Source organism: Dipodomys ordii, unplaced genomic scaffold (genome assembly GCF_000151885.1).
Source record: "Dipodomys ordii isolate 6190 unplaced genomic scaffold, Dord_2.0 Scaffold51, whole genome shotgun sequence".
NCBI lineage: Eukaryota > Metazoa > Chordata > Mammalia > Rodentia > Heteromyidae > Dipodomys > Dipodomys ordii.
The window spans coordinates 5,952,691-5,978,776 of record NW_012267267.1 but is presented as its reverse complement, the minus strand read 5'-3'; the positions used below and the strand labels follow the sequence as shown (position 1 = coordinate 5,978,776).

At 33.8% G+C, this 26,086-nt stretch overlaps 1 protein-coding gene across 2 annotated transcripts in view; it reads right to left on the bottom strand.

Annotated features, from left to right (window-relative positions):
* Positions 1–26,086, bottom strand: part of Pde4b (phosphodiesterase 4B, cAMP-specific) — a 430,380-nt gene that overhangs the window by 349,526 nt on the left and 54,768 nt on the right. Inside the window, exon 1 of one of the 2 annotated variants that reach the window (XM_013020618.1) lies at positions 4,315–4,758. The exons of the other annotated variant lie outside the window; for it this stretch is intronic. Within the exon in view, the coding sequence (XP_012876072.1) occupies positions 4,315–4,550 (236 nt within the window). The 5' untranslated portion in view covers positions 4,551–4,758. Of the gene's footprint in view, positions 1–4,314; positions 4,759–26,086 lie in introns of those variants that run through there. 2 annotated transcript variants of the gene reach the window in all.

The window sequence follows — 26,086 nt, the reverse complement described above, 5'->3', positions numbered from 1 at the left end:
CAATCAGATTGCCTCCCCTTGCCTACTCTTGCTTCCCTCATTTCTGTACCCAGCTTTCAATGAGCTTCGTCTGTCCATCTTTATTCCTAGATGCAATGAATTTCAGTATTTCTAATCCTCTAAGATTCTCCTATTCCCCATCCTTCTAATTTCCTCAATGATTCCTGTGATTGCAAAGTAGTCATACTCACAAATAAATGTATACATCTATATGTGTACATAGATGCATAAAATCATGTGTATATTCACAAAGATGTTTGTCTTTGCTTTTGGCCTTCTGAATCAGGCTTGCATTGGTTAGTACTAAGATAACCACCTCCATTCATTCCTTACAAAGCACAAACTTGAATTTTTCTTTATGACTGAATAATATTCTTTCTCTCTAGAGTATAAAATGTGGCCGTTAGTACTTTTACATTAAATTATTAGCCATAACAGTAAATGCTTCCCAAATACTTGTTAAAATGAAGAAAACTTTCAAGAAATAGTTAAAACTAAATTAGGGAAAAGGAAGAACCTGAATATTTGTCATAATACCTGCTAAATAAATGCATGCTATTTTTGTATGTAAGCATATAATTACAGAGGTTGATTCTTAATAGCACATTTGTTCTTCAACAAGAGAGCCATTGTGGGTGGTGCATAGTAGGCTCCAGATGTGTTTAAGAGTACCACTAGCCATTTTCTTCATGGAGGAGAATGGATTAATAAGGTTAGAACACCAGCATAGGAGATGTGTTTGAAAAAGTTATAGAGACTGTGTGGCAAGTGCCAGTCCATAATAGGTAGGCCACAAAGATAGTTGGGATGACATTGTGTCTCAGATTTGGAGTTAGTGAATATGCAATAAGCTTTTCTGAGAATTCTGGTAGTAATCTTCCTACTGAACATTTCCTTAACATATTGCTGTATATGATATGTTTTTACTCTATGTTTTTATATCACCAAACAATGGAGCTTGTGTTCACTTTGAGGATTCCTAATGCAAGGAGAATTCAGAAATCTGGAGTGGTGGCTCCAAGTTTAAGTAATGAATAAAGAAATTGAAAAAAGAAGCTAAAGCAATTGAAAGAATTTATACATCTACAAAACATAATACTGAGAATGAAAACAGAAAACTGAAATAAGATAATATAGGTGAACATTCTAATGAAGGACTTAAAATGTAGAAGTTGTTGGAGTACACCTACTGTGTGTATTCCAACTCTGAATGTTTTTCTTTTCTTGCTAATACCTATGCTCAATTATATATGATGAGTGAATTAAAAAAAAAAACCTTGGGACCCATTGATAATGAACTAAAGATTCATGTGGATCACTACAGGAGTTTTAAATATCTACTGGGGGGCATACTGCATAAAAATTATATGAGTTGTTTATGACAATGGATTTTCCAATATCTGGGCTACAAAGCAGTAAAACTATTGTACCGATCAAAGGCGTAGGAAGATTGCTCTCCATCACAAAAGTAGGACAGATTCCCATATGTCAAAGATGGAGTAACTGAAGTTCTGCCCAAGGTTAAAAAGACAAGATAATCATGCCAATTCCATCCATATTAGGTATGAAATATTCTGATTAGTGACAACATATTGGATATTTGCTTTCCTTCAGATATTTTTTAAAAACAATACCAGAGTTAGAATTTCATGTTTCCTAAATCTTCTGTCCTTAGTCTGTACTTCACAACTTGGATTTTCAAAACCAGAACAGCACATTTATCTGACCAAATCTACAAATAACTAAAAATTTAAAAAGCAAACTATTTGGTTTACAGATATAAACTGCATCTTCTGCATTGTTTAGTTTCATCATAAAAATTACTTTAATTTGGAATCCAAACCATCCAATCTTCTTAAAAGAAGTTTACTGTCTACTACAAAGTAATAACATGTTTTTAGAGACTTTTAAGTGCATATCTTGGACTTATTTCTAACTTAAATGTATGCTTTAGAAAACACCAATCATTGATCATGAAAGGCTGGTTCAATTGTATTACAATAGAGTCAAAATTAATGCTCTTATGTCTCTATTTCTTTATGTAACTGTTTCCTATGCTATGCAAAAGAAACAACATAAAGTTTTTAAGATTTGAGGAAAAGTCATTGAAATACAGAAGATACATGTCTATTTTCCCCAAAGTGACATTTCCATTGTATGTTTAATGAAAATACATTTGAGAAATGTTAAGCACATAGTCAGATAAAAACATAGGAATAAATGCAGATGTAATCAAGAGTTAGAAGAAACAGCTATACTAAGAAATATAAGCATGGGAGTGTATGAGTTGGGAGGAAAATGGAAGAAAATGAATCATAGTCATAACTGAAGTTATTTTATACATCAGATGATTAATGAGTTCTAAGTCTATACTATGTTACCATTATACTAAAGTCATGCATGTTCTTTTTGGTAATTTTTTTAACTCATCTGAAAGTGGATTATCTTATTAGCATAAGTAACCTCAAATATCATTAAATTGTTCTTTTTGCAACTTACTGCAAGAAATATCTGTATAATGCATGAGTAAAACTGGCTCTTTAATCATTCTAAAATTTGAGTTCTTTGAAAAGAAAAAAATAACACCAGTATTTATAGTTCTGTGTTCCTAGCACATCAAAAATCTATTCTAAGAAAAAGAAAGGTCACGTTATTACATGAAGAGGGGAAAAATAATCCCCCATTATTGAGGAAGATATTACCAAGGTCTTAAGAGGAATCTTTTATAAAATGCTTTACTAAAATTAAATCCTTTGAGGACAAAAATAGTTTAATACTGACTTAAATAACAAGACTCATCTGTCCATTTATTAATTATTTGTATATTTTGTATATGTGCTCCTTTTAGGAGAACTAATTAACAATAGAGTTATCTTCTTCTGTTTAATTATACCATTCAGCAAACTCTATGAAAATATGCATATGTCAGGGATTGGATAAAGCATGAGAGACAGGACTTCCTCAACTTAAAGCATACTTTTCTATAAACCCTGCCTTTCTAAAAATGCTAAAACAATGGGTAGGTTTTTTTTTAAAAGCAAATCACATGTATTCTATGAGTAATAGATACCAATTAATAATAAGGTTTAATTCATGCACCAAACATTCTCCAATAAAGTTAGTAGATACATATAGTAGTGCACAGTCAGAAAAAAAAGAATAATCATGTCATATCTAGCCAGGTACAGGATATGTTGGCTAAATATATGGTACCCATCAAAAGCAAGCTACATCCTCTGATGGTTAACTTCATTTCCCTAACATTCCATGCATTGGATTAGGAAACAAATATTACAGATGAGTAGAAAAATTCCCCCAAAATATTAATTTTTGTCCTCAGCTTACAATTTTGATTGGCAATCTAGCCTAGAGCCACAAAATAATTACTTTTAAAATTAATTTTTAAGAGCTACTCATTCCCTTTTTGTTATGGTCTCAATGAAACAAAGTAGAAATACAGAAACCCAATTGTGAAGGGCACCTTAATATGGGAGAAGGTATAATCTTTAAAGAAATGTAGGTTGCCTAAATCTTGCAAGTCAATATGATTTAATTTTACTATGCCTTTAAATTTTATTTCATTAATACATTGGTTTAAGGAAGACACCTCATCTATTTACATTCCTTGCAATATGTATATGTGTGTGTGTCTATATATATATATATATATATATATATATATATATATCAAAGGTGACAGAATCGGTGCAATTTTTACAAAGGGGTCTTGGACTAACAGACATAAATTTATCTATCTATAAATTTAAATTAACTTTTCTAAAACAGAAGGCTCTTAAAGATAAGAGTAATTAATTGTACTATTTCAGAAGTAGAAACTTAGTTTCCTTTTCTTTTTCTAGTGCAAAGATAAAAGTCAATATATCAAAAGCTCACTGGTTTGCAGGCTATAAACCTGATGATGCCATAAAATAAATTAGAACCAAACTAAAAACAGTTTCTTGTACCAAAAAAATACATTAAAAAGCAACTACTTCAAAATAAACAACAACAAAGTCACCTACCACCTCAACAGAAACTAAACAACAATCTGGCTTTTAAAGACTCTTTTACTACCCCATTATCTAGAATGAGCTGTGTAATTGGCTAAATTGTAATTTTGAAGTCTCTCGTTTTTCTGCAAACAGCAAGTACAATGAAAAATTAGCACACAGGGCATGTATGTACCTTCAGCTGCCCTCTCTCCATTCTTGTCACACTTGTGGTATGTGTTTGGAACAAAATTAAGATGTTCCATTTCCTATACTTCTAAATCACCGCTGCCAATACGGTATACACCTCCAAGTCCCATCTTACCACGTATGTGCCACAGTGAAGCGACGACGCTGACGAATGCTTCTATTCACCAGCAACTTTCTGAAAAAGCATGGTGAGTTCCTTGGCGAACTGCGTGGAGAAATTTTGGGAGATGTAGGTCGGTTTCCCGGGATTCTCGGAAGCTCAAGTTCTAAGTGCATTTGCTCCTTGAAAGTCTTGATGCAAACCTCAGATTCAGAAGCAAGAAGTTCCTTTGAAGAATTTTTTGCTGTCATGTCTTGTATGGAGTGCTAGCTTTCACCATTCAAAACAAAAACCACACACATAACAGCTAGTGCGGCTGGTTAAAAAGCTGATCAATCTGCAAACTCCAGTTTCATTGGGGAAGCTCGGGGCTTCAATATTGGAGCTGGCAGAGCAAAGGCAGCATACTGAAAGAATAGCAAGTCAGGCTGTCACAAGGAGCTTTATCAGGCTGGCTTTGCCTCTGAAAACACGCCAAAGTGATTCCTATGTCAGTAGCCTCCTTGTGGATGAGGTTTGTCTGCAAGCTACACACTGACACTCACTGAATTCATTCAGCTGAATATATCAACTCATGAATATTCATGAGGGCTCCTGATAAATTCTTTACATGTATATATTTTCAAAAATCCTATTGAACAAGCTGCATTCACTAATAGATGGTAAGTAAAACCTACTTACCTAGTCACTAGTTTTGTTTGCACAAAGAGCAGAACCGGAATCCATCCAGCATGTGCAATGTATAAAGTCTTCATTCAGAATTATCTAGTTCTGTAATGCAAATGATAACTCCACCTACCAAATGCTATTGGCCCAGGATTATTTAAACCACTGTACTCTGTTTCTCTTTTCTAAACACTCTCCACGGCTCATATTTTCACTGAATTTGTGAGGCTACTGTCTTCAAGACAGTTAAAGCTGATTAAATCAGAGATTGTCAGAAAGCCTAGCTAAAACAGTCTTCCAAATTCCATTTCTGAATCTAAAAGCTGATTTGTTGAACGTTTCCTTTTTTTTAATCCTCCTTTCTCCAGAAGATCCAAAAAAGCATCAATATAAGAAAATGTCAGTGAGCAGGAAAATATTGAATTTGGTTGATTCCCCCAAGGAATTGAAAATCTAATTTTTTATTTCAACAAATACTACCCTCATTCTTCTGTTTAGGCTCTGTTGCTGAGTTTCTCTCAGCAGCTACTTGATGTTAGAAGCAAAGCATTTTGAGAACAAAAATCATCCCCAGATAACTAAGAAAAAATGAGTGTTCCCACTTAAAATCTAGTCAAAGGTTAAGTACCAAATGCATGTGTGTGTATGTGTGTGTGTGTGTGTGTGTGTGTGTGTGTGTGTGTGCAGTAGGTACAGACAAGCATGTTTTATGCTGTATGATTGTGTGTGGATATATGTACTTCCTAGGGTATCAGTTTTATTCACAAGAATTCCAAGTGAGACATATGGGTAGGAAAGTCTCAGTCCAAAAGTAAGATCAGTATAACCTGATATTTTTATTTAGCATAATAATACAACTTACAGTTTTTAAAAGGAAGATGAAAGTAGAAGGAATATCATAGTGTTTGAAGTTTCTGGATGCAGTGAAAATTCTCTATCAGTAAATGATTGTCAACCAGATCTCAAACTAATTTGATAAAGCAGAAACAGGTCTAGTTGGAATAATGAAAGAAAAGGAACGATTGATAGCAGGATGTCAGTGAACAGGGAAGAGATTCATTTTCTCCTAATGTGTGAGGTCTTCCAGCCTTAGAAAATCATTCATACATGTCATACATTCCAGCTAAAATGTGCTAAATAGCTAAAGGCTAAATAAGAGCAGACTATTGCCTACATGTGGGAACAAGTAGATCCTATAGCAGCCCTTTGGGAACTGATTCAAGCATACTAGGAGGCATTTAGATTACTGATTTACAAATACTACATAAATATTGATAAGAACTCTTATCAATATTTAAATGACATACATTAGGAACAAAAGCACAATCATGGAATTTTAGATTTACATAAAGCCCTAGTAGAGATTTGTTTAGCAGCTTATTCCAAAGATCAGGAAATCCAGCTAGAAAACTGAAATGGGTAGTAAAAGTCATATTGGCAATGGATGTTATCCTTAACTTAAAGCCTATTTCCTGATTCCCAAAGGAGTGTCCCTTTAATTCAATTACAAACACACACTTCTGTCCAATTAGGCCCTTGTACATGTGTTTTAATACCTAAAGACATTTTGATTACCCTATTTGAAGGGACAGATTGTTAGTAATACTGTAGGAGAAAATAAGGTTAATGATTTCTATTATTTGCTGTATTATGAAATGAAATCTGAGACTTTCCACACTAATAATATGAAATTATGCTCTTACTTCTACAGTGATTCAATGTGCCTTCTCAGCAAAAAATAAAATAGCCATTGGAAGAAAGGTATTTATCACACCTAATTTTCAAAGCTAACAAAATACAATAAGCACTTTAGAAATCTCTTCCAAAAAATACTATGACAAACTTCATAACTCAGATTTAGCTGTATGTAAACTGAGGTTTGAATCAGGAAATACTGATCTAAATTTAACTAAAGCAGCACAATAATGCAATTAAAATTATTTTCTGAAGCAGCACAATAATGCAATTAAAATTATTTTCTGACTCTTCATTGCCAATTCAATGGCTTTTATATGGCATTCCTCATTACTGTTTTTGCTTTACTTATTATCTCAGTGTCTCAGCTAAAGAAGCTTTGAAAAGTTCTCACAAATATGTAAAGCCTATTAATTCCATCTACATTAGATAAAGTTCAGGAATGCCAGAGAGAGTTGATTAAAATATGAAATTCAAAAGTAAAGGAAATGCTTTGAAGGCCCAAGTTCCTTATCACCGAGATAACAGGAGCATGCATGTTTAGAGAAAAATCCAAAAATTCTGATTTTGTTTGTTTGGGTTTTTTTAGCATTAACTATCCTTCACACACCAAAAAAAGATACTAGGCCAAATGTTGAAATCAAAGGTAAATCTGGAACTGAGTCAGGTGGTAGAGAACTTGAATTTGAGGCCCTGTGTTGTAGTTCAAAGAAAAAAATGAATCTGGAAGACAGATAACAAACAATGCTAAGAAAAAGTGCACAAAAGCTAGTGAATGAAAATAGCCTGATATGTTTCAGCAAAGTATAGTATCTTATGGGAGAGAAAATAAGAATTTATGTGTACTATGTGTTAGTTAGCTTTCAATCCCAGTGACAAAATGCCTTCTATAACCAACTTAAAAGGAGGAAGGGACTATTGTGACTCACAGTATAGAGGTTGTACTTATTGTCTTTGGGCCTGTGGCAAGCCAGTGTCTTATGGTGAACCCCCACCCCCCAAAAAAACCAACAACAAAAAAAAAATGAGTGAAGAGCTCTTTTAACCTCATAGGCCAAAAAGCAAAAAGCAAAGAGGGTCTCAAGACACTGTGCAATGACCTAACTTGCTTCCATTAGGCTATACCTCCCAAAGGTTTCACCAGGTCCCAATAAAATCAAAGGCTGGTAAGCTAATCTGATGGAGGCCATTTAAGACTCAAAATATAATATCCTGTTTAGTAACTAAGAAGGAGCTATTGAATAAAATGAAAAATGCCTGTCCAAATATAATGTTTAGCCCATGGCACTTCAGAAGGAATAGTGGGTACTTCTCAATTTATCAGTGCACCAATATTTCCTTTGAGAATTACTTGAGAATTCCAACTAAATGTTTTCTTTATCAAATAATGAAACTCCTAGTATCTACAATCTGCCAAAAACATAATAATAAAGAATAAAATTATATAGTAACTATAGTCAAACTATGTATTATTTATAAATACTATGAAAAACTAAACATATTTTAGTGTTTGCTAAATTGAAAAGGGAAGCCAATTAATTACAACCAAAATTATAAATTTACAACTGCAGTGATATTGCTTTAAATGTTTTTAAAAGTCAATAGCCTACTAATAAAATTTTAGATGAAAATTATTATTCTTTATCTATTTAATGTTGTTAGAACTCTAAAAGTTGTCATGGAGTACATTTTCTCATAGAGACAAGTTTTGTAATTCACTGCTTTAAAACCAGTCTTTTTTATTCTTTTTTATTGTGTGTGTGTGTGTGTGTGTGTGTGTGTGCGCGCGCGCGCGCCCATCCTAGAGCTTGAACTCAGATGTGGGCACTGTGCTTGAGCTTTTGTTGTTGTTGTTGTTTGTGATCTTAAGATCTCAGCCTCTTGAGAAGCTAGGATTACAAGTGTGAGCCATCAGCACCTTGCAAAACAAAAGTATTTTAAAGACAATAAACTAACTGTGGTGTGTGTACAGCAACCTTGTATCTCCCGTAATACTAAACTCAAATAAAAATGTTCAAATTTTCTGTTAAAACAAAACAAAAGCAACTGGATATTTGCAAAGAATTACTTCATACTTTTGGAGGTTTTTTTACACCTATTTTTCAATTTTTAAATTACATTTAAGTAGTTGTACAAAGGAGTTGTAATTTAACAAAGTGGTTGATGACTATAACATATCATGATCAGTGTCACCCCTTTCAACATTCTCAAAGGTTTTTTTTAAAGACTCCTCCTTAAGAATAATAATGTAATTGTTAAATTATTAAATATGTCTTCTTTTCATTTCTTAGGTCTTTTCTGCTAAGACAATATGCTTTCTGAGCATTGCTGTTATTGCGATTCAATGAAAGACACATAAATTCACAGGTAGACAATGAGAACACAAAAGCAAGCTACAAACATACATAGCCTCATCTAACCATGTAAAACAATAGACACAAAGTTACATGCAACTGTATCACCACAAATTGTAACTTCTCCAATGTTCCATTGTAGTTTAAAGAAATACAGCCAGGGGCTGGGAATGTGGCTTAGTGGTAGAGCGCTTATTTAGCATGCATGAAGCCCTAGGTTCAATTCCTCAGTACCACATAAACAGAAAAGGCCAGAAGTGGCACTGTGGCCTTGAGCAAAAGAAGCTCAGGGACAGTGCCCAGGCCCTGAGTTCAAGCCCCAGGACTGTAAACGAAGAAAAAGAAAAAAGAAATGTAGCCAGAAAATTTTTCTAAAATGATTTTTAGAAAAGGAATATAAGCTGAATAAAAATAGTTCTCTATCAATTTTGAAAAAAAACCACTAATTAACATCTCATTTGCCTCTACTTTTTTATTAGCATCAATTAGATTCATTTTGACATGTAACATAAGCCCTTAACTAATAACTCTTAAGAATAAAAAGTTTGCCAGACTCCAGTGGCTCACACATGTAATCCTAGCTGCTCAGAAGGCTGAGATCTGGATTCAAAGCTATCCCATGAAGGAAAGACCTAGAGACTCTTATCCCCAATTAACCACCAACAAAGGTGGAAGTGGAGGTATGACTCACATGATAGAGCTCTAGTCTTAAGCAAAAAGCTTAGGGACAACACCCATGCCCTGAGTTCAAGCCCTAGGATCCGTAGAATCAAATTGGAAAATAAAAATCTTATAAGGGTTGGGGAATATATTAAGTGGTAGAGGTCTTGCCTGATATGCTCAAGACCTTCAGTTTGCTATCAATCACAAAAACAAAACAAAACAAACACTACCAAGGTATCACACATTATTTCAGATTTTATAACCTCCAAATATGGTAGAAAGAATTTTTATCAAATATTTTAAATTTATCTTCCTACACCATTCAAGTTCCTTGTTTGATATTTACTCTAAGATACTGTTCTATAATACCATATGTGAGACTAATAGTAGACCCTCATTTGTGTAAATGTGTATTATTTTGCCCATCTTTCAGATAAGAGCATGAAGATAGAAATTTGCATAGCTATCAAAGAGTGAATTCAATAATCTAACTCCCTTCCCATTCTACCCATTGCATCCATTTCATTATATTACAGCAGTGTTCACAGCACTGCCACAGCACTGCTATTTCACTTTTATTTATATTCTGCTATTGAATTGTGAAGCATATAACTCTTAGAAACCAAAAAAGAATTATCCCTGTAAATTTCTCAATGCCTTCTCAAAACTCAGTGGTCACAAGATATCCTCCATGGCTTGACATGAGCCCTCGTAAGGTAAGCATGCAGCATGCATCCTCATGGCCTTCCATCATTTGCCCCAGCAGCCCTTGCCTGATGAAATTGTACCTGCTTAAAACTGCAACCTCGCATAGTACTTTACTTTTTTCTATAGAATATTCAGCATTAAATACAATAAATAGTACTTAATAACCTATGAACTATCTATCTTGTCCTTTCCAAATTTAAGTTGAAAGGAAGGACTTTACCTTTTTTATTCCTATAATCTCAATCTAGGTAAGTGTTTGCATAGTAAGGTTTAAAATAAGTAATATTTGAATGAGTAAATAGCTGATCTCCCCAGCACTAGAAAGTGAAAGACAGTAAACAAACACATGGAATAAACAAAAAATGGAATATATCAGTCAAAAATGGAATAAATTTTCTCTCCAATTTAGGGCAAGAGCTAATGTTTAACACCTCATTATTATGTTTTATGATGCTGGTCCTGGGGCTTGAATTAAAGTCCTAAATGCTGTCCCTTGAACTCAGGTACAGCATTAATTCATATTTTAAAAGGTTAAAAATTACTTTATATAATTTCAATTTAGTATAGATCATTTTAATAAGTAGTTGTCCAGTCACAGTTTTTAATATTCTTTCTAAAACATGTACATTCATTTGTTTAAATATATCTACGCTGAATTTTTCTTCAAATCTTCAGGTTCTGATTATTTTTGCCTAACAATTCCTGCTTCAATTTATCTCTCTCTTTCCCATTTTACCATAGACAAAAGATGAAAGCAGAGTGCTTGCAAAACTTCTTAGATGTCTCCTCAGCTAAAATACCAAATTCATCACTTGCAAATCTACATTTCAGAAAAGGAACCTAATTATGACAGCTTCTCAGCTTTTCTGTTATAATGAAGATCATCTTTTCTTTAATTGTCCAATAAAATATTTCCATCTATGACTTTATCTGAAGCACCTCTAATTTGTATTTTCCCCAATAGTCTCCTCAAGGAAATAAAGTGAGTTTTTTATTGTTATTCTATAAAGTACTTCAAATCTATTTTAGTGAGATTCCAAAGGCTTTTCCACATGTAAAGTATTTTTTACAATAGAATTCTACTCCTTCTTGGTAGTACTACAAACTGAGTGGCTGAAACAATAGAGATTTATTGTCTCACATTTCTAGAGGCTAGAAATCTAAAAACAAAAACTCATCAGGATTAAGATCTTTTTCCCCGCTGAGGACATGAATAAAGGTTGGATTCCAGGCCTTTCTGAGCAGCAAGAAGGAAGAATGAAGCTGGGCTTCATTCTTATACCTTATACCTGTAATATGCTCACACCTGTAATCCTAACTACTCAGGAGGCTGAGATCTGAGGATCACAGGTCAAAGCCAGCCAGGGCAGGAAAGTCTGTGATTACTCTTATCTCCAATTAATTGCCAGAAAACCAGAAGTGGCACTGTGGCTCAAGTGGTGGAGCTCTAGCCTCAAGCTGAAGAACTCAGGGACAGCACCCAGGCCCAGAGTTCAAGCCCCATGACTGACAAAAAAAAAAGAAGTGTGGAAGGAGAGGAATGCTTTGAAGAATAAGAGGTTAGTGTGTATAAGCATTTTTAACCCCATGACTATCACATTTAATCTTAATAATATGTTTTAAATGATACAATGTATCCTTTAAAGATGAAAAATGAGTTACAGGAAGATAGAATGAATTACCCATGCTCATGCTGTTAATAAAAAGTAGAGTCAAAAGCCATAACATTCAAAACTTAACATTTATGATTATGATTACATCATTTAAAACAAAATATGATTTAATTATTTATATTCAAATGATTTAAATGAAAAAGAAGCATAGATATGCCCTAAATAAAAATGTTGTTTGTTTCTACAAATACCTTTCAATCCTAATTATGTCCTATCCTGAGACTAGAATCCTCCATGCATCTCCATATATGCAATATTTCAGGGCTACACCAAATAATTCAAATATGTGACAAAAATTGAGTTTTCACAGGCAGTAAAGTAATTTTATTAATGAGGTATTTAAAAATAAATGTATCTAAATTCCCTTTTATCAATCTTAAGCCAATTTGGAAGAGAATTATTGGCTCAATGTGCCTTGGGATGTTGATTCATTTGCAGTTCAAAATTAGAATTTATTTGGCTTTCATGTGTTGTTAAAAATCTAGAAATTTTTCTTATGTATCATTTTTTTTATTTTTTATTTTTTTTGGGTCCGGTCGTGGGGCCTGAACTCTGGGCCTGGGCGCTGTCCCTCAGCTCTTCAGCTCAAGGCTAGCGCTCTACCTCTTGAGCCACAGCGCCACTTCCGGTTTTTTTCTTTTTTGCATGTGGTGCTGAGGAATCGAACCCAGGGCCTCATGAATGCAAGGCAAGCTCTCTACCTCTGAGCCACTTTCCCAGCCCCTTATGTACCATTTTTATTTTCTTATCTTAAATATTCAAGATAGAATGTTGTCCTATGATTCTATGTCTAACCTCTTTTACCTTCTATAGAAACTCCTGATGTTGTGGGGCTGATTCAGAGTTCAATACTTAATTCTCTTTACTATCATTATTAGACCAATGTTTTGATAAGATTTCTCACTGATTTAGTCAACTCTGCTGAAATTTGAAAATTTTTAATTTGTGATCCATTAGCTACAATCAATAATTTCACTTTGTTTTTGGTAATTTAAAAATTGCAGAGGCAAATGACTAAATGATTATTAATTCTACCTTTGTTTAATCTCTTTAAATTTTTCCACATTGTTTACATGCAGATGAAAATTTCTAAAGATACATTAAGGTGCCACTTCACACCGACTATCAAAGTAACACAGAGGTTTTCTGATTCCTTCTTCTGTCTCTGCCTAGTACTATTTCTGGGTTTCATGTCTGCATTTTCTGACACATATTGGGATTTCTTGGTATAATATCTATTCAAATAAACGGGCATTGCATGCTACATGTTGCAGTCAAAATGTGAAAGAATTCAAAGTAAGTCATACTGAGAACACAAATGAGATGCAAATGAAGAAAAAAGAAACACCAATACCCCCCTCCTTCATAACAAGTGATTTATATTCTAAAATCAGAGCCTCTGATTACAGTTGTAAATTCCATCAGGTTTTTTACAGCTAAGAAAATGTGCCTCCCAAGGCACAGATCCAAACTTCTGAATCGTGACAGCAACAGCTGAAGACTAAAGATAGACAGTCAAAACACCATTTTCTGTACATTTTCAGTTGTTTAAGAAGCAGTTACAGTACATTATGTATGAGTCCTATTGTTTTAACCCTATGATGTTCACAGGGAGAAAGATATATAAAACTATGGTTTTATGCCTTCATTACAACCTCTGTTCTTTTTAATTGATAAATATTTTCAAACATATTTTATATAGATGTATAGTAGCCATTATCAGTGCATTCTCATTTTGAAGACAACTGTTAACTTTACATGTGGTTCCTTCCTGTGGCCAAGTACAGGGACTGCTCAGGGACTATTTGCTTTACCCTTTCCTGGAAAGCACTTTCTCAGTATCTTTCTGTCTCCCTCCTTTTTCCTTCCTCTATCTTTTCTGTTCATATGTCTTCCCCTCAGGGAATCTGTCCCTAATGACCTTTTGTCCTTCCCACCTTACTGCTTTGCTTTTCCACCAGCTTGTCTCAGTCTTGTGCATTGCTACTGTCTGACACTCCCCAGTAAAATAAAAGACCCATGAGAGCAGCAGTCTTTGACATTTTACACACCACACTAATTTCAGCACCTATAACGATGCCAGGCATATGGTAGATATTCAATAAGTATCTGTTTAATAAAGACAGCTCTTGTAATTAAACTGCAGGAGCATGCTCTCTGAGCTCCCATTTGGTACCATCTGCCTCATTCTCAGCCTTGTCAACCAACTTCATAGGTGTTTTCATTTCTATAGCCACCAAAGAGAGATGCTGAAACACATACTCAGAATGATAGACTATAGGCCAGGCTAGGCCTTGTCTTAAATTCACCATTACTAATGGCCTTTTAGCCACCACTGCTGGAGTTCCATTGAAAGATTTTGACTGTCCATACACCAAGACATATTGTGATTCTCCATTCCACAGGGAGAACACTTCTTGCTAGACAGAAGGCAAAGCAGAGGTGAACTTGTGACCTTCCCAGTGGAGTAGCTGCACCACCACCCAGCAGGATTGGCTGTTTCAGATAACACAATGGTAACACTGTGTTCTGAGAAATGATTCACAGGAGAAGCAGGAGCTCAGCCAAGTGCAGGAAGGCAATCTGTACAGAATACTATATGCTGAGAGGAATTTCTTTGGATTCTAAAATGGGAAGCAAAGCAGTTTGGAAGATGGTTTACTGCCCTAATGTCATATGTTCTTTAGGTAAAAGACCAAGGACCCCTGAATCCTTATCTTAACTCCTTTTTAAAAGAGACGTCTGATAAGAGCCTTCATTTCAGTAAATCAATCAAAATGTTATTTGAATTTAGTTTTCACAAAAAGTCATTTAATTTAGATTTTTCACAATTCAATAAATGTTGGAGAAAGGAGATGATGATGATGATAGCAAAAATTAGATTAAAAAGCCAAATACAACAGATATAGAATGCCAAACAATTGTAGTGAGCAATACTGCATAATAGATGAAGAAAAATGAATAAGATGCCAAGGTGAGAAACCTGTACATCTGCATAAAATTCCAACTGATTCAATATTTGAAATACTGAGCTTGTTGTTAAGGAGATTTATGTGAAGTGTTGTAATTCTCTTCTTAATCCTGAGGTACCATTTATATTGTCCCAAACACAGCATTATAATTAAGAACTATTTTGCAATAGATAACATTGTATTTCTTAAGGAGTACTTCTGATGGTCTTATTACGATTGCTAAAGACAAAAATAAAGCAGCCTGTGAAGAATCTGCATATAAAATAAGTATGCAGAAACAATTTAAATCGAAGAGCAATCAAGTAGAATGGCCTAAATGAGTGAATTATTTATAGTCTGTGCTTTTAGATCAAACCTAAGCTACCTTCTCCATCATCCTTGGGCAGTTCCTAAAAGCCTTCTGATTTTCAATTTCTCATCCATAGACATAAGTGTTTGAACCAAGTATTCTGCAAGGTGATTCATATAAATAAACAAATTACAATTTAAAATTTAAATCATACTACATTTGCAATGTAAATTTAGAATCTTTCAAGCTTTAAAAAGTGTCATAGGCATTATCACATTCTTCTTTTTTTGGAAGTACTGAAGCCTGAACACAGGTCTTCATGTTTACTTAGCAGAATCTGTACCACTTAAGCCATGATTCCAGTCCTAATCTCATTTAGTTTTAAGGAGTATTAGTAATGACAGAAATTCCAGCCTCAACAAAGATCTAGTTATTGTGATTGCTATTGTAAAGGTGATGTACAGAGGAGTTACAGTTACATAAGTCAAATGAGTGCATTTCTTTTTGAACAATGTCACCCCTTCTTTCTCTCTCTCCCAGTTTGTCCCTTCTTCCCCAACCCACAAGCTGAATAATTCATTTCAACAAAGTGCCTAGTGAGTACCACTGCTACATTTGTTTACCCTTTGTCCCATCCTGCTGTGCCCCACTTACCCTCCCAAAGATAGGGAAACTAACAAACAATACAAAGATAAAGAAAACAAAAACAGCAACAAAGAAAAAAAATCCCTTTCATTTCTATTTCTTAGGAGTTCATTTCAAAAATATTATTTTATGTGATCATATGCACACAGCTTTTGAGCTTTTATGATCCTCTCCTAGTGTATGTCTTTCTTTGATGTCTCTTTGTGAATGTCTAGAGACCTATATAGTTTATCATGTCCCAGGGTATTTTTTGTGTTTGTCTTTTACCTACCAGTGTGTTTACTTGTGAATATATAGGGGCATTCTAGTTACCACAAATGAGAGAAACATGCAACCTCTATTTCTTTGGGTCTGGCTTACTTTGCTTAATATGATTTTTTTTTTCAAATCTTCCCATTTCCTTACAAAAGGTACAATATCATTCTTTGTGATGCAAGAGTAGAAATCCATTGTGTATATATACCACATTTTTTTAATCCAATCATCTTGGCTATGGTAAACAATGCTGCACTGAACATGGTTGTGCTGGTAGCCTTAGTGTGGCCTTGTTTTTGCTCTATTGGATAAATGCACAGGAATGAAATTGCTGGATCATAGGGAAGTTCTATGTTTAATGTTTTGAGGAACCTCCACACTGCATTCCAGAGTGGTTGAACAAGTTCACATTTCCACCAACAGCATAGTATTCCTTTTGGCTACATTCCCACCAGCATCTGTTAGCAATAATGGCCATTCTAACTGGGATAAGGTGGAATCCACAATGGTGTTTTGATTTGCATTTCTTTTATGACCAGAGATGTTGAACATTTCTTCATGTGTCTATTGTCCATTCTTACTTCTTCTTCTGAGAAGTGTCTCTTTCAGTCTTTAGCCATTTATTCATTGGGTTGTTTCTTTGAGGGTTTACTTTTGGGGAGGTGTTAATTTTTGAGTTCTAAGTATATTTTAGATGTGAGACCCTTGTCTGATACATAGCTAGTAAAAATCCTCTCTCATTCTCTGGGCTTTCTATTTATGTTGTTAGCTATGTCCTTTGCAGTGCAGAAACTCATCAGTTTGTTGCAATCCCATTTATTCAGTCTTTCTTCGATTTGTTATTTTACCTAAATAGTTTCAATCCATTCCTAAGAGCCCTAGTGTTTACCCTACCCCTTCCTGTAATATTTTCATGGTATCTGTTTGGCCTTATATTAAGGTCTTTCATCCATTTGGAACTAGATCTGGTGCAGGTGATATATAAGGATCTAACTTCATTTTTCAGCATCTGGATAGCTAATTTTGCTGACATAATTTGTTCAAGAGGCTATCTTCCAACATTTGTTTTTGGCTCCTTTGTCAAATATTAGGTAGATGTGTATCTGTGGGTTAATTTCTGGGTCTTTTGTCTGTTCCATTATCTTCAGGCCTATTCTTATGCCAGTACAAAGCTGGGTTTTGTTGTTGTTGTTGTTGTTTTACCATGGCTTTGTAAAAGAGGTTGAAGTTTGGAATTGATAGTTCTCCAACACTGTTTTTGCTAAGTATTGTTTTTGCTATCCTGTATTGAAAGGATTAACATTGTGAAAATGGCAATACTTCCCAAAGCAATGTACAAATTCAATGCAATACCCATCAAAATCCCAATATTTTCAAAGTGATAGAGAAAGCAATATAAAAATTCATATGGAATAATAGATCTAGCCTTTATAATCAGTTATTTCCTGGATTACCATTTCTCCATTTTCCCAAATTTAGTAAAAGATTTCTTCTCAAGACTAAGCAGATTTTCAGAATAAAGGACAAACATGGTATGATTTTTAGAATAAAACACAGTGGGTTTCCAAAAATAAGAAAATGTAATACTTTTTAAAGAGCAAGAACAATAAATCACTGTCAAGTATCCAGAACAATATTATATTCTTTATTAAATCACAAAAAAATACAATATGGGGGAAATATTTGCTGAAAGATTATTCTTACTAAATGTCTGAAGTGTACTCTCAGGTTATTTGTAACATATTCCCATTCTACTATCTTAACTATAAGAAAATTTTATAGAGAAAATTTGAGGTTTGAACAATTTATAGTTAAGGAATTATACTTAAAAGCTTTTATCTGTCATTCTTAGCTCTTTTCTTTATACATATGGCTTACTAAATGTGATTCCATGATTTTTACCATTGTTATCACTTAGAATTTTATCTTCCTCAGTATTCTGACATTCTTAAAGCTTTTCACCTTTTGTGTCAGAATGTCTAGTGGTAAGACATGGAAATTTGTGCTTTTGACACAATTTCTGTGTGTGATTCTGACCAACCAAAATACATTCCTTCCTATGTTCAGAGTTGATACTATGGAATTTCACCATATGCTGAGACCAAAAAGAATAATAATAATGGTATTAAAGCTCGTTGTTCACATTTCTGAAATATAAATTTGGGGGGGGAGGGAATCTGAAGGTATCTTTAATTATAATGATTCGCATGGACTTTCTCAAACACAAAAATGCTTACTGTCAGGATGAAAAATAGGCATTACCTTAGGTGTCAAATAAATACTTAGCTGAGACTGGCTGAAACACGAAGGTAAGAGGTTTGTGAGGCTGCACTCATTGCAATGGAGTACCATAATCAATATCCTCCATGGGGGAAGGAAAAGCAATTGGCAGCACCCAAGCAATATGGCCAACTGTGAGCACTTGTAATTTTACCATCTAATTATTTTCTATGCAATAAACCAACTTTAAAGATACTATTTTAAAGATAGCATTTTAGAGATTGATGATTTGTTGGAAATCACAATGAGATGTTAATATAAAATTGAGTTGAAGAAATTGTGGTTGCAAGCACATGAATTAATAAGAACATGCATGGATTGATAAGAACACCTTCAAGTTGATTAAGAGTATTTTGGTACCTATGATACTAGGAAGATCTGTAAAAAGAGACTGAAACAGAAAAGACTAATGGTCTAGAATATTCAGGTTGGTGGCATATATATTAAGCCACAATATTGCATTGTTTTATGTGTTTTACAACAGAATATATTTCACATTTACTCAATCTGTGAGTATGTCTATCTATAAACCAAATTCTCTACTACAGATAAATATCTTAACAATCTTTGTCTTCAGTATCATTCTGCAATAATTTCCTGCAGTCTTTTGCGTATAATAGCACTCAAATACTCATATAAAGAAATTAACATGGAAGTGGCACTGTGGTTGAAGTGGTAGAGTGCTAGCCTTGAACTGAATAGCTCAGGGACAGCGCCCAGGCCCAGAGTTCAAGCCCAAAGACTAACAACAACAAAAAAAATTAACAAAAAAAAATAGCTAGATTCATGGGTATCTATTTTGTTCTAGCTGTTTTACATCGTTAATAATAATTTTGTAATAAATATATTTTCATCTCCCATTGTACACTTAAATCTCATGGGCCGAGATTCAAACCCCAAAACTAATAAGAGTGAGAGACATTACTCAAATCCAGCTCTGCTACTTTCAAAGTCTTTCTCCTAATGTATCTTTCACCTAATGTATCTTCTCTAAACCTCAATTGCTTTATTAAACAGGGAATAAAATAAAAATAAAAATAAAGTAAAAATAGCCATTGAGTTTGAATAACTGACAGTAAGGCTACATTCGTTCATAATTATGTATGAATGAAAGCATTTCTCTGTTACTAAGTCATCTGTGAATTGGGACTACATTTAAGTATATTTGTGAGTGTAATTCTGATTAATAGAGAAATTACTTGTTTCTGAAGATGGTATTTTTTCCCATTATTGTCAGTTACCTAATGCAAACAGCCGGTTAATCTTGAGTTGTCCTTCCAAAAACAGAACATTTTGCTGCTAGAGCTTCACTTAAACACAATCACAAAACTATTCTGGACAAAATAGTGATTATCTACAACTTTTCCAAAGCAACAATTGCCATATTAAATTTTATTTTTGATATAAAGTTGGCATTTAATAAATGCTTTGTCCTAGAGATGTCCAAAACAACCCTTGGGTTTTGTTTTTAGTCTTCTACTGGAAACACTTTTTTTGTAAGAAGACTATGTATCATACAACTGTTTCTAAGTAAGGGAAAAGTTGATACACTAGCTATGTAGAAACACTAAGTCAAATATATCAAATAGAATATAATTCCTGGTAGAGCTTTTTCTTTATTGTTAGTCTACTTCCTAGTAAATAGCATGGAGCCTTAGATTGATTTTGTCTCTCATCTAATGCTACATTTACTAACAGAAGAATTACCTTTGGCTAAAGTACTTTCCATTCCACAAAGTCTGAACAAAAAGTTTACAAATAATCTTCTCTTCAGAGAAATATTTAGATTTAGCATATCTTTTCTCAAATAATCTAGACCCATGAAATGTTGTAAGAAAAACATGGCTCTATGACTCCATATACTCAGAAATGTATGTATTTCTGAAAGGTAGATATATAGCCCAAATAATGTTCATGGATACAGCAAGCTAGAGACTTATATAAATATGTCCAGCAGACCATTTGATGAAGTAATCTCCTGGCAATTTTGGGACCAGCTATCCAAATGGTGATCTTAAACAAAACATATATATACACACAATATATATGTATACATATATGAGATATATGCATATAAATACATCTATGAGATATATGCATATATATTTATATGGGTGTATATACACTTATATGAGTGTATATATGCATATGTTACATATATATGCATATTTATATTTATTCATATATAAATATATGATAGATATGAAATGTACATATAGCTTATAGATATATTTAACCATATCTAGAAACTTAAAAATCAAATATGTCTATTTAAAAGAAACAGAAAATCCCATTAGTACACAGTCATAATATGTAATCCAAAGGGTTTTTTGTACCAGAGTCTATATCCATTCTAACTGTAAAAACAGTTATGATTTCATATCAAAGAGCAGTAACAGGGATGGGCATTTCTTTTTTTTTTAATTTTATTTTATTTTATTTGTGAACATACATGGAATTTAAAAATCCAAAAAGAAGAAAGTATGGCTTACTTTTGTTTCAAATTTATAACAATTCTTCTTTCTGAAATATCTTGCATTGGGTACTGTGATAGTTGTAAAGAATACCAATATACCTGTCTATTTATTATAGAGATAGTATTTAGAGTTAATCAAGTTTGACACTTGTAATTCTGCTTCATTTTTATTATAGATTTTTAAAACACCAGTTTTGAATTTGGTAGAATAAAAATCGAACTCAGTCATTTCACTTCAGTTCTCTATCAGTTTTCAAACTATGCTAATAGTTACATATGGGACATATGTCTTCACTTGCTAAAGAGTTCTTGGATTTAAATCACATAAGGTTCCTCAGGAAATGAATCCTTAGAAATCTCCCCAGCATACCCATTACTATCTCTTAAGAGAACGGCATAAGAAGTAGTCCATACTGCATAGATTTTCACAGCTATAAGAGGCAATAGCTATTAACAATTCTGTTGCTTTCTAACAAGTGCACTGCTACTTCAAGGGAAATTTAATGGAAATGTTTTATGTAGAAATAGCAGTTGAGTTATTGAAGGACCAGCTGCCATTCTTTAGTACAGAGTCAAAATATTGTAAAGTACAAGCATTATTAAACTATCCCAGTTACCTAGATTCTAATTGCTGCAAAATTAAGCTGCAGTTGTCAGATATGAGTTCTCTGTGTTCAGATCCAGGTGGAGCCACCAGTGTGTGGCTCCAAATTTTACAAAGACAAAAAAGGATAAATAATTAAAAAAGTAAAACCTCTACAACAAACTAACTTTTCTTGCTTTTTCTGATACTTTTGGAATTAAAATGTTTAATATTCATCAATAAAGTGTAAAAACAAGTTGGTCACAAATAGCTCACAGCCTATAATCCTAGCTACTCAGAGATTTGAGGATTGCAGTTCAAAGCTAGCCTGAGCAAGAAAGTCTGTAAAATTCTAACTGTCCACTGAACTATCAAAACAGTAGGAACTGGAGCTGTGACTAAGTGGTAGAGCACTAGCCTTGAGCACAAAAGCTCAGGGTCATCACTCAGGCCCTGAGTTCAAGCCCCAGGACTGGCATACACATACACACACACACACACACACACACACACACACACACACACAATGTAAAACTACACAATATAAATTTAATTCCTGAAGATATACAATTCAAGTAATGTTTCTAATGTTTCATTTTAAGCATTAGGTCACTTAGGGAAAGTTAAGACTTTGATATAGTTTTTAAAGTAATAGTTTCTCAAAAGAAACATATTGCCAACTCAATAGCCAACAGTAATTTGATTCCATACCAAATTAAAAGAGCCTGAAAACAATTCTTTCACACCATGTGTGTGATAAGAAAGTAATCAGGGTTATTTATCATGTATCCCAGCTGTCTTCCTCTGAAGCAGATGGCCAGATGGTACTTCCTGGCCATGGTGAGCATCCGGAGCATGGGAACAATTCTGACCAATGATTTGTCACTGGATGTAAGCAAGGAATTCTCTGCCAGGGACTCTCTCTAAAGCACCTTTTGCCTTCTTGTACTTACACAAAAACATTTGAGATAGCAGCTACAGTAATGTCATTTCCAGTTCCAGAGTGAACATGATTATTATAGTTAATCTATGCCCAAGATTAATGTGTAGTGTGAGGATGAAGAAAAGTCCATCTTGGAGCTTTTCAAGTTGTTTTTTAAGCATTATAACCAAGTGTCCTGATTCACATGACTTACTTAAAAAGTAGAGTACGTCTCTGATAACCATAGATAAGATATTTTAGTACATTCTCTCTTGTCCAGAGCAATTAAAAGAGCAATGTGAATGCTAAAATGTGACTATAAATATTTCATTATAATTATTTCCATTGTATTAAAATTTGGAGATGCTTTGAGTTAAGAAATCTCTTACAAAAAAGAAATATCTTACAGTAAAAGAAAATATAGCTTGAGTAGTAATTGTATGACAATTTGACTCACTATATGTTATTCAAATCTCTTCTTAAATGATCAAACTTTGGTAGACTAAAATATGGCAATTTGTAAAGTATATTTTATAAGCTGCATTTTAAGCATGTGTATACAATGTAAGGAGAAATATGGCCACAATGCCACTAAAAAGATGGAAAAATTCAAGGTTGTCATCATTTTGGTCCATATAAATAATTCATTAGCAAAGGCAAGCTACACATTTAAATTTTTAAAATTTCTCTTTTTTGTCAAAGAGCATTACCTGGTGACCAGCCATTTCCTCAGTAAGAATAACCTCCCACCTCTCCATCATCTCATGTTAAATAATGGGTAAAATATAGTGCAAGTGAAAACAACTCTCTTGCTGGAGGAAGGGATGCTAAGACCGAGAACTGTGTATGCCTTGTTTACAGGCCTATTCCAAATCGCAATGCCTGACACACACAGAAGATATTCAGTGCACATCTGCAGAATACATTAATGAATGTAGGAGCTCTGGCACTAGGAAGGGAAGAAAAGATGCCCAGGGATCCTTTAGAATAGTAAGTACTTAGATACAAAAAAAATGATGCCATTGAAGTTAGTGTAGTCCAACCCCTTTTTAAATAATTGGATAAATAAATGAAGCCACAAAAAGGAGGAGCCATCCCATAAGTTATAGATTTAATTTAAGTCGAGATATTGTTAGACCACAAGTTACTGGTCTCTCCTTCCATTATTTTCCCCATCAGTTCCTTCTGTTCAATAGCAAACACTGACTAAAGACCTCCACGTAAGCATACTTTCTAGTTCCATAAAATTTGCACAATTTCATTGAGCACCTATTACATATGTGTACTATTCTAAGCATTGAAAGTTAAAGGTGACTAACATAAATTGTGCTTTATGGGAATGAATTAATAATAACTTTGATCCATGAATTAGAAATCACTGTTGGCAATATTTTGTTAGATTATTTTTTCTCTCAGATAAACTATTTTCAAAAAAGGGAAGACTTAGATTTCCAGGAAACGAGGGCATTAATTTTTCAGTAAAAAACTGACAAGATCACTGGAACCGTTCACTATTGTTTTATATTTAAAAGTATGAAAGTGGCTAATGTGTTTTACTCTCCATATCAAATATATTTAATTTTTATTCCAATGATGCCATCTTTCTGTGTTGGATTTACTTTGACAATATGGGCTTTGTAACCCTGTGAAAATAGGATCCTGCACCAGTTTCACTGAAGTCTGTAACCAGACTATGCAAAGCTGAATTCTAATTAATAGTACAGTAAAGGCTTTGTTCTCTTTGCTCCAGAAAGGGATAAGATGCCTTAACTCTTTAACTAAGCATTGGTTTCTACTGCCCAAGGTATTCTCATTCCTCTGAGTTACCCCAGCTCACCTTTCTAAAATCTGTGCCTAAGTAAAATGACAGTGGTTCAATGACTTACATATCCCTGCTCCATAAATTAGTTATATATACCTCATATTATAGTAAACTGTGTCCCTTATTCTATTATGGTAAACTCTGTCACTATTAGAATAAGCTCTGTTCCGTCAAAATTCGGTAAGCTCATAAGAAGAATCACAGAACACAATGGAAAATGGAAATAATAAAATAATGCAATTGGAGTTTAGCACTCTATTCAGGTATAACCACTGGGTATAACAACTATTAGCAAATCCTATTTTCTCCAGTCTTATATCTACAAAACATACACATACATTACATTAAAAGTGCTGTCATAAATTTTTTGGCTCTATATTCTTAATATCTTTGCACAGTAGCAAATAGTCCTCTTTTAATGGCTTTAAATGGTTGACAGCAATCCATTATCTACCTGCAATTAAATTATACTTGTTTGAGATGGAGAGTTTCTAGTATTTTTTCTCAGAATTTTAAAGAATTCTCCAGCAAATATGTATGTATGTAGTACTAAATGAGCTTCTATTATTGACCCTAGAGGACATTTATAGATACATTGAATAACAATATATTGTGTGGTGGACTGATTTTCATTCTGTGGTTTAAAAGTTCATTTCTCTTCCTGTAATCAAAAGCACCAGAAACAGTGAATGTTAAACTACTTTATATTAATATGTGTCTATTGTGTACTTGGGCCTATAGTCTCTAGGTGCACATGTGATTTCAGTATTTTGGTATAACTTGAATTGGAAACGTTAATCATTTAGCCATTTTTATTGCTTGGCATATAACTGGAGAAGACTTTTATGAATAAACAGTTATCTAGCAATTTATTTTAAAAGACAAAAGTATAGAATTTCACTTGATTCTATTTCATCTGAGCAGTACTAGAGAAGGGTTGTGATGTGTGTGTCTGTACACGCATGCATGTGTGCACATGTGAGTACATATACATGGCTGACTTGAAGTTTTATTGCAGCATAGGTACTATGTTAATTATTTAAGATATTTAAGATATTCAAAGGGAATGTCTTCCATTTTATCACTTCTCAGAAAAGTAAAATACTCATTTTTTAGAATATCTGGTTGAAACTGAGTGCTTTGATATTTCATAAATCTTTGAAAATATACAAGCCTTGTTATACACAAACAATGGAAACTGGAATGAAAAGGAAAAATTTAGATTCTAAGCAAAATCAAATTATACAACCTAGGTTCATCTAAAAAGCTGGTATAACTGATTTTAAAAAAACAGAATAGAAGAAGATTTGGGGTTTTGGAAGGCCAAAATTCTGTCACTCAACAAATGAAGAATGGCCATGACAGTTTTTGACTCAGTACAATGTGAATAAACTAAGAAGCATTCATTAGTCAGCTGATCTTTGTGTCACTAAAGAAGACAATCATTTCATTTTCTACTGGTGAGTCTGACTGAGAATGGTTGACAACAATCAAATCTGGGTGGATTGTCAGAGTCCTGGTCTCAAAGTCCCTTGAGAAGCTGGCGTAACTGCTGTCTCAAGTTACTTTCCCACTGCTGGGAGGGAAATTGTAAATCACAGCTGGAGAACCTCCCTAGGGGTACAAGAAGTGGAACCTGAAGCTTTAGCTCAGCAACTACGTACCTACAGCTATCGTTCCTCACTGTGCTGGCCATGATGAGGAATGAAGAGGAAATATGACTCAGTCTCTTCCTGCACAGAGCTTGGCAGCAGGATTTCCACTGGCCCATTGCAGGTCCAAAT